The sequence below is a fragment of the Salvia splendens genome, chromosome 12 (genome assembly GCF_004379255.2).
Source record: "Salvia splendens isolate huo1 chromosome 12, SspV2, whole genome shotgun sequence".
Lineage (NCBI taxonomy): Eukaryota > Viridiplantae > Streptophyta > Magnoliopsida > Lamiales > Lamiaceae > Salvia > Salvia splendens.
Genome location: NC_056043.1, coordinates 26157889 through 26173408, shown reverse-complemented (window position 1 = coordinate 26173408; position 15520 = coordinate 26157889). Strand labels below are relative to the sequence as shown.

The window sequence follows — 15520 nt, the reverse complement described above, 5'->3', positions numbered from 1 at the left end:
CCAAAGGAAAATTCCCATGGAAGGAGTGATCGCCCTACACCAGAATTGATTGTAGATGCTATTCTCGGGATGATGAACTCTCGCCAGCTGCCACGCTGATGATGTTGAAAAGTTACCGTTCCCAGTTAGCGTCCATCTGCAAACATCGTTCGTCATTTTTAGAAACGGGATCGGGCGGATTTTTTCTAAAAGTTCCAAAGAGCAATTTCTCTGAATAAGCAGCTCTTGAAGTGTTTCCTCATCCTATTCTTCTCCTCCCCAGCAGTCACAGACCCGGACACCGCCATTGTCTTGGTTCATTCCGTTTCCGAGTTCCCTGAGAGGGACGTCTTCGAGCCAAGTATCATCCCAAAAGCTAATATGCTCGTTTCCCAAAGCTCACTTCATTAGTGGCTGGATTTTCTGTCCTGCTTGGAACATACGTCTCCATACCTGGCTGTGTCGATGAGAAGGGGAGACCTCAGACGGCGAAGAACGGAGGCAATATTTGGCCTGCATATACCTAGCCCATAAGGATTGTTGCTCTCGGAATCTCCACCAAAGCTTGTAGCTGAAGGCCTGTACCATATCATGCAATCGTCGGATGCCAAGACCTCCTTCCGAGTGAGGTCTACAGCAATCAGACCATTTGATCCAGTGTGTCTTCCTATTATCGTTTGACGACCCCCAGAAGAACCTTGCCATAACCTGTTCCATCCGTTGAAGCGCTGCTGCAGTTGGCTCGAGGACTTGGAAAACATGGAGAGGAATGGTATCCAGAGTACTCTTGATAAGCAAAAGTCTACCCCCAAAGGAGAGATGTCTGTGTGACCACGAGAGGAGTCTGCTGGCAATCTTGTCTCTAATGAACCAAAATAGTTCATTTTTTTTAACTCCTCTGTATAAAGGGACACCGAGGTAGGTGAAGGGGAAAGACCCGCGTCTAAAACCCCCGATCCGATGTATTGTAGGAGCCCAGGAGGCATGTTTATCATGAATAAAGAAATTGCTTTTTGAAGCATTCACCATCTGTCCAGACACCTCTTCGTAATGTGTAAGACATTGGAGGAGCTTCCTTTGGGCATCACCATTTGCTTGCGTGAAAATAAGGATGTCATCCGCGTAAGCCAGATGCGAAACTTGCATGCGGTTTCTTCCCGTCCCGTATTTCATGTCCCTCTCACCGATAATAAGCTTATCCAAGGTCCTAGATAAATAGTCTGCGGCCAACACAAAAAGGCCAGGAGACAGTGGATCCCCTTGCCTAAGTCCCCGAGATGAATGAAAGAACCCCTCGGGACTACCATTGATCAAGACCGAAAACCAGCATGAGTTGATGCATCGATTAATGTTGTCCACCCACTTGGCTGGGAAACCCATATGCTGTAAGGCCTTTAGGAGGAAGGGCCAATGCACACGATCATAGGCCTTCGCCATGTCAAGTTTGAGAGCAACGTTGGGGGAGGGTTTATCCCAGTGAAGATCGTGAATGAGCTCCTGTGCAAGGAGAGCGTTGTCGCTGATTAACCTCCCTTTAACAAAGCCGTTCTGATTGGGTGCTATAACCGTTGGAAGGATCTGGGCCAGCCGAGACGAAATAATCTTTGAGATGATTTTGTTCGTCACGTTACAGAGGCTGATTTGCCTGAAATCTGTCCAGTTTTCCGGGTTGTTCTTCTTAGGAATGAGAACAATCATTGTGGCGGTGAAGCTCCTAGGCATATAAGCCCCCTCGAAGAAATCAACCACTGCCGTAGGCATGCACAAGGGTCGGGAACCGCCGGTTCCGGGCACGAACCGGCGGGTCAAGGGTCGAGAAATCCATGAACCTGAACCGGCCCGCCTAGCTCCCGGCGGTTCCGGTTCCGGTTCAAAAAACCGGCGGTTTACGCGGCGGTTCAAAACCGCCGGTTTTCTGCTTGAACCGCCGGTTCCGGGCCGGTTCGACGGTTCGACGAATTTTTTTTTTTTTTTTTTTGCATTTTTCAACTTTTCAATTTTAATCAAATTACATTACACTTTTCAAGTTTGTTTTTGTATGAAATGTGAGTAAATAAAATTGAAAAGAATACGGCTAAAGTTGCAATTTTATTGAAATTGCATGTTTACAAATTACACGTTACAAGTTACAACAATTACAAATTGAAAACATATGGCGGTCTTGAAGTCTTAAACAAAATTTAAATACAAATGAGACTACTAGTGAAGAACTAATTACAAATGACAAAAAACGACGTTGAAGTTCTTAAACGTATAAGTGTATTATATATATACTCTTAACCGGCGAAGAAGATTTTTCTACATAACTAAATTAAGGACACATTTAGCAATTCAACTTTAAATGTTGAGTTTCGTCTAACAATCAACAATTATAGTAGAATTGTCAAAAGTTCCCCTCATTTAGCCGTATAGAGAAATATACTTCATCGACTAGAGTATATGCAAATACAATTATGTAATTGTATTTGCATATTTTTAAAGTAGGAATTAATAGGTAAAAAAAGAAATAAAAGAAAAAGGACTTGAGCTCAACTTAAATTAAAAATTTAAGTTGAGGTGCCTACGTATCCCAATTGCTCATTTGCACGGTCATTCTACCTATTCTTTTGATTGCTACATTCAACCCACTTTGCATAGTAACCTCAAAACTTTTGTCATCAAAAACATTAAAGGGCATATGCTTCATAGCCGCCCATCTAGTCATTGTATCATCAAAATTCTTTTTATCATATTTAAATAGAGGCGCACCTGACGAACCCGAGCCGGCGGGTTAGAAGTTTAGTTGGCTTTGGGTAGAGGCAGTGCCGCATTCTACCGGATGCTTTGCCACTAAATGGCGACGGAGGGTGCCATATCCACCACCGGCGGACCATTTGTACACTTTATCGCAATAGTTGCAGTAAACATGAAAGTCCGAAGTCTCTTCTTGAGAGTTCGGATCGTGAGGACTTGGAATCACCACCGGGACCTTCTTGTAGTGTTTGATAAAAATGTCCGATTTCAAAGCTTTTGCCGTGTTAGTGGGTGCAGGGGGAGGCATCTCCTCATTTCCACCGGTGCTAGAAGGAATACGAGAATGCGATCTATCCTCGTTGTTGTCCGAGTCCGACGATATAGTAACGTCGAACTCCTCATCTTGTTGGGAAAGACCTCCCATACCCCCACCTTGTTGCATTTCAGCAAGTAGCATGGCGGTCCTATGATCTTCTTCCATCTACAAATATTATGTACGTAGAAGTTAAAAGTATGAACGCAAAAAAAAATTAATGAAATTTTGTGCATGTGAATTGGAAAACAAATTTTTCATTACTTACTTGCATGCGTTCGGCTGCCAATCGGGAAACCTCTTCCAGATTTTGAGGGACGCGTAGTGCTTTGATCTTGGGCTATTTCCTTGCCCCGATCACCACGTCCCGATCCACCACGAGAAGAAGATATATTGAATATATTGATAAATGAAAAGTAATATGGACTTGGAATGAAATATGTATGAAGTATAAAAGAAGTGGTAAATTATGAGCACAACAAATATAGTAGTGAGTAGAAAGTGTAGAATTAAACTTGCGCAATTAGAGAGAATGAGGAGAGAATAGAGAAATGGAGATTGAGAATGAAATTCCGAAAATTTAAGGAATGGGGCAAGGAATAATGAAGGAGAAGTGGGGTATTTATAGGAGTAAAATTGGATGAAAAAAAAAATTTTGAAATTTTGAAATCTGCCGTGAACCGCCGGTTTACCGCCGAAACCGGCGGTTCAACCCTAAACCGGCGGGTTCGCCACGGTTTGCGTCAGAAAACCGCCGGTTTCTGACCGAAAACCGGCGGTTTTTGACCGGTTTTGCAGGCCTAAACACTGACCCTATGACCTAGCCTCTGAAAAGTTACCGGAACCGTCGGAAACCGGCTCCCAAACCGCCGGTTTACCCCTCAACCCGGCGGTTTACCCCGCAAACCGCCGGTTCCAACGGCTATCCTAAACCCCTACGCGAACCCTACGAACCCCTAACCTACGAAACACTGTTCGACCCTTTGAACCGGCGGTTCGAACCGCCGAACCGCCGGTTCACGGTTTAATATATTGCCGAACCTGAACCGGCCCTTCCGACCCTTCAACCCGCCTGCCGGTTCAAACCGCCGGTTCCGGGCCGGGCCGGTTTGTGCATGCCTACACTGCCGCATGAATGTCTGGACCCACAATACTCCAGCACGATTGAAAAAAAAGGATGAAAATCCGTCTGGCCCTGACGTGCTGAAGGGATCAATGCTCCAAACACACTCTTTGACTTCCTTTAAAGTTGGAGGTTCGCAAAGAGCTTCCTTGTTTATCTCAGGAGGTATCTGGTGCAGAATAGAGAAATCCGGAACCGCCTCTGATTCTCCTTCAGAAGACAGGAGATCCTGGAAGAAGGACACTGCTGAAGCTTGAATTTCCCCTGTCTCGGTAAGTTCTCGTTGCCCTTCTTTGATGATATGTATCCGAGACTTGACTCTTTTCTGTTTCACCTAACCATGGAAAAACTTCGTGTTCCGTTCCTCTTCTGTGATCCATTTGATTGCTGATTTTTGCTTCCAGAAATCTTCCTCCATCCGCACTTGGAGGATATATTCCGCCGTTGCTCTGTTCATTTTTAATCGGTTGGCTGGGGAGGGCGTTGTATCAAACAACTCCTGTGCTTTGACAGCTTCCTCTTCGGCTTTTCGAAGATTCGCAAAGAGGTTACCAAAGACCTCCTTGTTCCACCGTTTAAGTGCGCCCTTAGTTCTTGTGAGTTTGAGTTGTAGGTTCCTCATCCCATGGTAGCCTGTATCAGGAGACCAAACATTGGCCACCTGTTCCAAGAATCCCGGATGTTTGCACCACATGTTTTGGAACCTGAAAGGAGGTCGAGATGTTGCAGTAGATGTAAAGCATTGGACAAGAAGGGGGCCGTGGTCGGAAGAAACTCGGGGGAGGTGAGTGACTCTGGTGCTGCTGAATACGCTGTTCCAACCTTCCCCGATGAGGATTCTATCCAGCCTTTCTCTGAGGGTCCCCTGGCCCAAGTGAATTTCGGGCCGTCAAAGCCAGGATCAAGCAATTGGCAGTCCTCAATGGCTTCCACGAAGTCGAGCATCGCTCGGTATCTGTTGTGAGAACCTCCTTGTCGCTCGGTTTCTGAGATTAATGTGTTGAAATCCCCTCCGATCAGCCAAGGGGAACCATCCATCTCTCCTGAGATATCCTTCATTTTATTCCAAAGCGAGTCATTTTATTCCAAAGTGAGTATCATCCCCGACGTGTACACTTTCCATATACAGCTGATATGTACATAGGCGATGCCCACCTTTGAGAATTGATCCGGCAGTGTAGAAGTTGATCAGAACTGTCCAGGATCTCAATCCCCATATCACTCTGGGACAGCAGCCAAATCTGTCCATTAGTATCAACACCCCTGAATTCCATGCCTAATTTCTTTTTGAGAAGTTCAGGCTGTGGAGAGACCAGGGGTTCGCTTATGGCTACAAAATCAAGATTATATGTCTTAATCAGATGTTTTAGGGTGCTCAGAGTGTCGGAGTTTCCGAGCCCTCTAGCATTCCATATCATGAAGGAAACTGACATGGGAAAACCTCAAAGCGACGACCCTGAGGCAGAACTCCTCAGTTTCTTTGGTTGGTTATCATCTTTCTCTTCCAAAGCTCCCTGCTCCGGGAGATGTTTATCTCTTTCTGGACGACCTCCCGTTGCCTCAATGAGAATGATCCCGGGGTCTAGTTCTTCCGCAATTATTTTTGCATCCATTACTTCCTCAAAGGTTTCGGTGTCAAATCCTCCATGTTCCATTTGTTGGTAGTATGAAGGCTTGAAGGAGCTTGGTTGTCGCCCTTGGAAGCTGGGCCATCCCACATCGTCTCTCCGTCCTTTTGAACTAATCTCTGCGTCCGCTCTCGGTGAAATAGAATGATTTCTCTCTATTTCATTTGGGTGTTGCGAACGGCGGTGGGGAGAGGTCGAGCCAGTTTTATTTTTTCTCCCCTTCTGTCTCGTGACCAGTTGAAACCCGTCATCATCGAGGTCTTCCTCCCTTCCCTTATCTTTGTTATTCTTACCATTGCCTTGCCTATCTCTGGAACCGGACATCTCTGCCGTCTCTTCACCGGGGACTGAAATATCCTCTTAAACATCGAAGGCATTATAGATCAGGGTGGGTTGGGCCTGTTGACCTGCTACTGAGGGAACTCTACTGTCATGGATCGTCGGTCCCTTTCCCTTTTGTCCATTCGCCCGTGCAGGGACGTGAGCCACACGTTGATTGTTATAGTTCTTCCTCTCCGGTTTCGGCCTATTTCCATTAGCGTAACATGACTCCTTTGAGTGGCCCACATGTCGGCATTCATCACAATAGAGCGGTATACGGTCCCATTTCACTCTCTGTCTCACCTCCTTCCCCGCAATCTCCAACTGGTTGGGAAGGGAGGCAAGGATATGGCGCCATCCAGGAGGTCCTGAGTTCGAATCCTGGATGGCGCAACTTGGGATTAATTTCCCTGTGGGCCCAAGGCTTGTTGCCTTGGGACTTTGCAAGCATATGGGCCTGGACCAGCCTGAGGGTGGTCTACTTTCAGGCCTGGACCAGCCTGAGGGTGGTCCGCTTACTCTCACGAGACCCGTCTGAGGGTGGTGCAGCAGCTAGTTCGTGGGACCACGAGGGAATGGGAGAGGCCGGTGCTTGGCCTGGACCCGTCTGAGGGTGGTGCAGCAGCTAGTTCGTGGGACCACGAGGGACAGGACAAGTCTAGTTCGAGGGACCACGAGGGGAAGGGAGAGGCTAGTTCGTGGGACCATGAGGGGCTGGAAGAGGCTAGTTCGCTTGCCAATGTATCTCGAAATCCGATGTGTGTGTGTGTGGGTGTGTGTGTCCGATTTGTGTGTGTAACAAAAAATCTCCAAGATGATTTCCTCCGTTGGTTTTTTTGAGATAAATATCTCGATGCACATACGGGCGAAAGATAGTCTCTCTTGGGAGATCGTAGCCCGATTCGCATGGATAGGTTCCCCAAGCAGTTTTCCGATGGCAAAGAGTGCGGATTGTTCGAACAAATGAGCGGGGAGGCCAATGAGGTTGCACCAAACTGCTGCGACAGGGCACTCAAAGAAGGGGTCGAATTCCGACGTCCATTTGAAAACCCTCATTGGGTGCCTGTCGATGAACCAAACAGGGGATCCATTTGGTCCGTTTAGGAGGCGTCCGTAGTCTGCCAAACTCCCAAGTTGGATGAGTATGTGTTTTGCATTGAGATATTTCCAAGAGAAGTTACCTTCAAACTTAATATTTCCGAGCGCTTTTTGAATATGGAAGGAGGATGGAATTGAGTGAAAAAATTTACCAACCACCGAATGACCGAGCCTCTCCGTTAGGAACTCGGTGTCCTCAGATGTGAAGGAGATGGTGGGAATTCCTTCTTTCTCTGTGGATGTGCCTAAGAGCTTGATCTTCTCTGGGTCGAAAGCAACGTGATCAGAGGTCTTGAGATGGGAAGAGATCGGCTGGAAGATCCGTCTTAGATTCTTATCCTTCCACACATTGCCATCATCTCCTGTTTGGAAGCTGCCTTGTTTCTGCCCAAGATCCTTAGCCGGAATGCTATCTCCATTTGGATGTGATTTGGAAGGTCTCCTTTGTATATTGTGCTGATCTAGGCTATTTCCGGACTCCATTCCGCAGCCACCTCCCCTCTCAAAGTTGGCTTGGAGAGATGAAATTCGACTTCCACCTAAGGGAGGGAAGTTGGCATCAAAGTTGGACGTCTCCATTTCTTCTTCATTCCGATTAGCGATGACTAAGCCTCCCGTCGCCCACCACGACGCCTGTTGTAGGGGTTGAGAAGCAACTAGGTCCATAGAAGGGTCAACTTCAAGTTGTCCTTTTCCAGCTGCAGATTTTGGAATCTGACTAAGGTGACTTTCCTTATTTGGGCAAGGAATAAGTTGACTTTCTAAAAGCAACTTTGTTTGGACATTCATTTTCTCAGCCGAGGTACCGCCACCAGAGATAGTCTCAGGTTTTTGTCTGGCTTTAGGCGATGAGACAATGTCTTCTGCCTCATGACGTGTTCCTCCAACGGTCGCATTTTGTTCCGGTTGGTTTGCTCCATCGGAAGTTTGAATAGATTCTGGAGAGTTGAGAGCCATGCCCTCCCGCGCACTTGGGTCGTCCGCCATCTCAGGAGAAAGGAACTGTGGGATATCTTCAACCATCATGATAGGATTTTTGTCGTTTCCATTACTGGCTGGAGGATGATCCATCTCCTCTGTGGTTTCTCCCAGCGGAGGGTGGCCGTGTTCGACTTTTTTCTTCTTTCCTCCTTTTTTCCGGCGGATTGGTTTCTCAGTCTCTTCGAGCATGGGGGATTCTGAAAGAGCTCCAAAATTGAGCCGTTGGCGAATGGCTCTCGTCTCTGGTATGGAGGTCAAACACTTACGGTTTTTGGACGGAAGTTTGGATGTACTACTCGCGAGGAACCGTGGGGAGAGAGACATTCCCATCTTCATTGTTGTTGCTTGCTTACGAAGGAGGCATTTTCTGGAAGGATTTTTTCGGAGAAAGTAAGGATTGGGGGGGAAGGGGACGGAGCCGAAAAGGCTGGTGGCTGCGAAACAGGAAGCGGTGGGGACTCCCCCGGTTCTACCATGCTTGTGCCACCACGAGCTGGTAAGCGCCGGCCACGAAGGTGGGTGGGATGTGACGGAGGGGGTGTCTGATGAAGAAAGTGAGAGATACGAGGTAGAGAAAGCAGACGGCGGAGTCAGCAAAAGGGAGGTGATGGGTATGGGTTAGAGAGAGGTGAGAGCATCATCTCTAGAGAGAGAAAGTTTCATTAAGATCAGAGTTGAGGGTGAAGATGAGCGTTAGGGTTCTTGTAGTGGCCTGTGGTTACCCAATTTTGGGGGCTAGATAATTAGTGTAGGGTGATAGTGAATATGAAACATTCCTTCATGGCTTAGCTCTCGGCTTGTTTGTTTTAAACGATACATTTAATGCACAAACTGATGAAGTATAATGAAATTTTTTGACTATTATTGGGTATAAATATCGGGTTGTAGTATTGATGTTTGTCACACGGTTCTTGTTTCCCGTTAGGTTTAATAATCCTAGAGGCTAGGCTATAGTACCTACTCATTAATAAAAACGTATAAGAATAGCTTGTGTTTGACCTAAAAATAAATCACATAAGTTTCTAATGTACATATTGTACACAATAAAGACAGTTTAAATAATGCACCAAATGAAAATTCGTAATGCATCATATTGTCTGTATAATGCATAATCTGTTATTTGCAAGGTATAGGTTCTACGAATATTTGAAGGACCGCTAGTATGCCTTATTCCTTTAGGTCCTAAATATCGGTTAGTAATTTTGATATTTTGCACACGTTTCTTGTTTCACCTTGGGTTTAATAAGCCTATGGGGTAGGGTATAGTACGTACACCCCAAAAAAAATGTTTAATACATATTGTACGCAATAAAGTTTGTTTAAATAATGCACCAAATGAAAATGCGTAATGCATAATATTGTCTGTATAATGCATAATCTGTTATTTGTAAAGTATAGGTTCTATGAATATTTGGAGGACCGCTAGTATGCCTTATTCCTTTAGGTCTTAAATATCAGTTAGTAGTTTTGATGTTTTGCACACGTTTCTTGTTTCACCTAGGGTTTAATAAGCCCAGGGGGTACGGTATAGTACGTACACCCCAAAAAAACTGTTTAACAATAGCGTGCATTTGACGTATACATAAATCACCTAATTGTCGATATTTAATATTTTACTGTATAAATTTATGAAAATAGTGCATTAGTTGTCAGAATATTACTTTGCAACGTTGTACTTTTATGCTGACCCTTTTTTCCCCTTTTTTGTACAGTGGTTGTTATACCTGAATGTTCTCCCAAGCTCAGAAATTCCAATCCTTGGAATTCGCTTTCGCTTTTTACGAGGTATATGCTCGCGCAGTTGGCTTTGATACGCGCAAACAAGCGATGAGGAAGGTTGAAGGTGTCACGACTTGGTATCTTGTTGTATGCAATAGGGAAAGAAGGAATAAGTGGACGAAGATGAACATTATTTGTGATATGTAATGAACATTTATCCTGACCCGTTTAATTTAAGTTGTGCCGTGTTTTGAAGTTTGGTTCACGTTTCTTGTTTTCCCCAAGGGTTTAACAAGACTAGGGGTTAGGGTATAGCATGTTCTAAGTCTAAAAAACGTTGTCCAAATACACGAGCTGGAGTAATTCGTCTGGGGTTGCACATGCATAACGCGTAGGTATATTTTAAAATAGATATACATAACGTACATATTGTGTAGTATAATGCGTAATTTAGTTTCTGTAATGCATTATTTGTGGTATGTAATGAACATTTATCCTTACTCGTTTAATTTAGGTTGTGTCGTGTTTCGATGTTTTACGCACGTTTCTTGTTTTCCCTAAGGGTTTAACAAGCCTAGGGGCTAGGGTGTAGCATGTTCTAAGTCTAAAAAACGTTGTCAAAATACACGAGCTGCAGTAATTCGTCTGGGGTTGCACATGCATAGGGCGTAGGCATATTTTAAAATAGATATACATTATGTACATATTATGTAGTGTAATGCGTAGTTTTAGTGTGTCTAATGCATTATTTTCGATATGTAATGAACATTTATCCTGTCATGTTTCATTTAAGTTGTGCCGTGTTTCAATTTTTGGCGCATATTTCTTGTTTTCCCTAAGGGTTTAACAAGCACAGGGGCTAGGGTGTAGTATGTTTTAAGTCTAAAAAATGTTGTCCAAATACACGAGCTGCAGTAATTCATCTCGGGTTGAACATGCATAGCGCGTAGGTATTTTTTAAAACAGACATACATAATGTACATTTTAGCATAGTATAATTCGTAGTTTAGTTTCTCAAATGCATTATTTGTAATATGAATAAATATTTACCCTGACCCGTTTAATTTAAGTTATGTCGTGTTTCGATGTTTGGCGCAGGTTTCTTGATTTCCCTAAGGGTTTTAACAAGCCTAGGGTCTAGTATGTACAACAGCAACCACGTGATGCATAAAACAGGATAAATAATGCATTCATAACGTGTAGGTTTTTTTTACTAATATACATAATGTACATATTATATAGTATAATGCGCAGTTTAGTTTCTGTAATGCATTATTTGTGATATGTAATGAACATTTATCCTGATCCGTTTAATTTAAGTTGTTCCGTGTTTCAAAGTTTGGTTCACGTTTCTTGTTTCCCCCAAGGGTTTAACAAGACTAGGGGCTAGGGTGTAGTACGTTCTAAGTCTAAATAACGTTGTCCAAATACACGAGCTGCAGTAATTCATCTGGGGTCGCACATTCGTAGCGCGTAGGGTTTTTGTACTGATATACATAATGTACATATTATATAGTATAATGCGCATTTTAGTTTCTGTAATGCATTATTTGTGATATGTAATGATCATTTATCCTGATCCGTTTAATTTAAGTTGTGTCGTGTTTCTATGTTTGGTTCACGTTTCTTGTTTTCCTATAGGGTTTAACAAGCCTAGGGGCTAGGGTGTAGTACGTTTTAAGTCTAAATAACGTTGTCCAAACACACGAGCTGCAGTAATTCGTCTGGGATTACACATTTATAGCGCTTAGACATTTTTAAAACAAATGTACGTAATGTACATTTTTTGTAGAGTATAATGTGTAGTTTAGTTTCTATAATGCATGTTTTGTGATATGTAATGAACATTTATCCTGCCCCGTTTAATTTAAGGTGTGCCGTGTTTAGATGTTTGACGCACGTTTCGTGTTTTCCCTAAGGGTTTAACAAGCCCAGGGGCTAGGGTCTAGTATGTATACATTAATAACAACGTTAACAAAGACCATTAATTTGATTTCTAAAACTAGTGTTTAGTTATAATCACAGATATGCACTAATTTTGACTGATTTACATAATGTACATATTATGTAAGAGACGGGGGCCCTTTCTTCCTCTACGGGTTCTTCGGCTCACCCTGATCTCCAGCTGTTCTTGGGCCACCTCGGCCAATCTATCCCTGAATCTTTTCGCAAGTGCAACCGGAATTACATTGTCGATCGCTTTGTCGATGTCGAGTCTTAGCTGCTTCTCTGATATGGAACAAACAACATTAAACATCAGAAAATTATCATTAAAACAGAATACAACATGATATGCGCACTTTTAATCTTCACTGCGTTGATTAACCCATATACAAATACATCTCATAATGCCTAATATACTCCAAATAATGACAATGACCTGCTACATAATGCACTGCCTAAACCAAATAATGCACATATGTAAAATAATGCACATATGTAACCTTCATTGAGTTGATTAACCCATATACACAATATCTCTCATAATGATAATGTACTGCACATAATGACAATTAGATACTACAGAATGCACTGTCTAAACCAAATAATGCCCATATGTAATCTTCACTGTGTTGATTAACCCATGTACACAATATCTCTTATAATGCATAATATACTGCACAAAATGACAAGTAGATACTATATAATGCACTGTCTATACCAAATTATGCACATATGTAATCTTTACTGAGTTGATTAACTCATATACACAGTATATAATGCATAATATACTGCACATAATGACAAGTAGATACTATATAATGCACTGTCTATACCAAATAAAGCACATATGTAATCTTCACTGAGTTGATTAACTCATATACACAACATCTCTCATAATGCATAATATACTGCACATAATGACAATTAGTTACTACATAATGCAATGCCTAAACCAAATAATGCACATATGTAAACTTCACTGAATTGATTAACCCATATACACAATATCTCTTATAATGCATAATATACAACACATAATGACAATAACATACTACATAATGCAATGTCTAAACCAAATAATGCACATATGTAATCTTCACTGTGTTTATTAACCCATATACACAATATCTCTCATAATGCATAATATACTCAGATAATGACAATTAACAACTACATAATGCACTACCTAAACCAAATAATGCATATACGTACCTTCCAATAACCACAAATTCCTACAACAGCAAAAGAACCAGGTCCATAATTCAAATTATTTAACAAATAATGCATCCACGTACATCAACACTGTACATTTTAGATTACCTAATGCGCACACCATAATGCATCATTTACTGCACATAATGACACTTACATATATACATAATGCGTTAATCCAACATGCAATTATCCTTCCACAAAATCGACAGATAAAATATTCAATAGCACAAGCAGCGCCGCAAATATACCTGCAGCTTGGGATGGTTGTGAGCGCGGATGTCCTCGCTTAGGCATTTTAAATCTGTCGGGAAATAACCAAAGCAAATACAAGAATCCATGCTTTCAGACCCGAAACACAAAAACCACATTCGAATATAGAGAAATTTCAGCCCAAACACTATAACCCAGTCGGATAACAATATCCATGCTTTTATACCCAAAACAATAAAATCCCGTGTGAATTTCATGAGCCACGACAATTGTCGCTGTTCCAATTTATATTTTTCGTGGCTAAAAAATAATTACAGGAAAGTAATGTACCTTGTCGCCGGTAGCGGTTCGGTCTTAGCAACGGTGGATGGTGGGTGTTTAAATATTGGACGATTTCTTCAAAGAATTCGGAGCGCCGAACGGGATCTAGGGTTTAGATAGTGGAGAGAGAAGAGATAGTGGAGAGATGGTTTAGGGTTTACAGAGCTTAATGAGCGAGAATGAAGAGGCCGATGTTTCAAATCCCAAAAATTTTGCCCTTTCCAAATTCTGGTGGTTCTATTTGTGGAGAATAACAATTTTAGCCTTATAGTGCATACACACAGGTTCCATAATGCAACATGGATAAATATTGGTAGTAGAAATCTGGACCATTGATGACTACAATCTAACGACTAATAATAAGAAGGAAAAAGGATCTTAGGAGGCAAAAGGAGAATAATGTTCCCATATATATGAATAAATTTTATATATATATATATATATATATATATATAATTTATTCATTTCCTTTTTGCATATTTTCTCCTTTTTCCTTCTTGATCTCAGCCCCACGATTTTGTCATCTGATGGTTAGATTGGTGCCACGTGTCATTTAATAATGCAGATTTTCCATTGAATAATGCACACCGACTAATAATGCACCATTATAGTGTAATAATGCAGATTTTCAGTTGAATAATGCACACCGACTAATAATGCACCATTGTAGTGTAATAATGCAGATCATCTGGACCGTTGATAAATGAGATCTAACAGCTCATATTAAGAAGAATAAAGGATCTAAGGGATGAATAGGAGAATAACGCTCCCCTAGGGATGTATTCATTTCCTTTTTGCATATTTCCTCCTTTTTCCTTCTTGATCTCAGCCCCACGATTTTGTCATCCGACGGTTAGATTGGTGCCACGTGTCATTTAATAATGCAGATTTTCTGTTGAATAATGCACACCGACTAATAATGCATCATTATAGTGTAATAATGCAGATTTTCATTTGAATAATGCACACCGACTAATAATGCACCATTATAGTGTAATAATGCAGATCATCTGGACCGTTGATGAATGAGATCTAACGGCTCATATTAAGAAGAATAAAGGATCTAAGAAATGAATAGGAGAATAACGCTCCCCTATATATATATATATATATATATATATATATATATGGGAGCGCTCACATCCATAACTGATTTTATGTCAAATATCCATGCTGATCTCATCCATTCAATTACTTACTCTAACGGTTGATGTGGCTGCCATTTGTATATTTTTTAATATCTTGAGCTACATTATTTGCCCCATATTGCTACATTATTGGGGCAAAATTGGTAAACGAAATTTAATGCATCAGTATTAAAACTACACCTCCGATATTTTAGCGGAATTAAAAATTCACCTTTCCTCTCACTCTCTCACATCCCAATCTCTCACCATTCGTCTCCCCATATTCTCTCTAGTCAAAACCCTAGCCTCCCCAATTTCTAATAAGAAAACTCAAATCTTCATTATTTTATATAGCTTTGAAGACGCCGCCGAATAAGCTAGTAGAAATCGATGCCATATTGTGCATTATTTTGAGTTGTTGTGTCGATTGAAGCAAAGATTTCACTTTTGTATCGATTTCACCAGCGAACAAGGTAAGAGGAATCAACGCTCGATTTCCATTTGGGTGAAACTTAATCTTGTCTGTTTTTCAATTGGGTTTTTGTGAATCTGTGATTTTTAGTGATTTTTGTCAATATCTGGATGATTTTTTACCAGTTCTGGTGCATTGGGTATGTGTTTAGGTAGTATTTTGTCATAAATTAACCGATTCGATTGTTTGATCATCAAATCTACATGTGTATGTAAAATGTCTCTGTGTTTTTTCGGTTGGGATTTTGTTTATCACTGATTTCCACCTTGATTGTCTCTGTTTTTATAGTTGGGATTATGTTTATCACTGATTTTATTGTGTCGGTTTTTGGTGTTT

The 15520-nt window shown here is 41.8% G+C and overlaps 1 protein-coding gene across 1 annotated transcript; it reads right to left on the bottom strand.

Moving 5' to 3' along the window:
* Window positions 1–4482: 4482 nt before the first annotated feature.
* Window positions 4483–5581, bottom strand: LOC121757788. The gene is made up of 3 exons (XM_042153273.1): window positions 5276–5581; window positions 4853–5201; window positions 4483–4781 (listed from the first exon to the last, which is right to left on the bottom strand). The coding sequence occupies exons 1-3, from the start codon at window positions 5579–5581 to the stop codon at window positions 4483–4485; spliced, it is 954 nt and encodes a 317-aa protein (XP_042009207.1).
* Between the last annotated feature and the right edge of the window lie 9939 nt (window positions 5582–15520).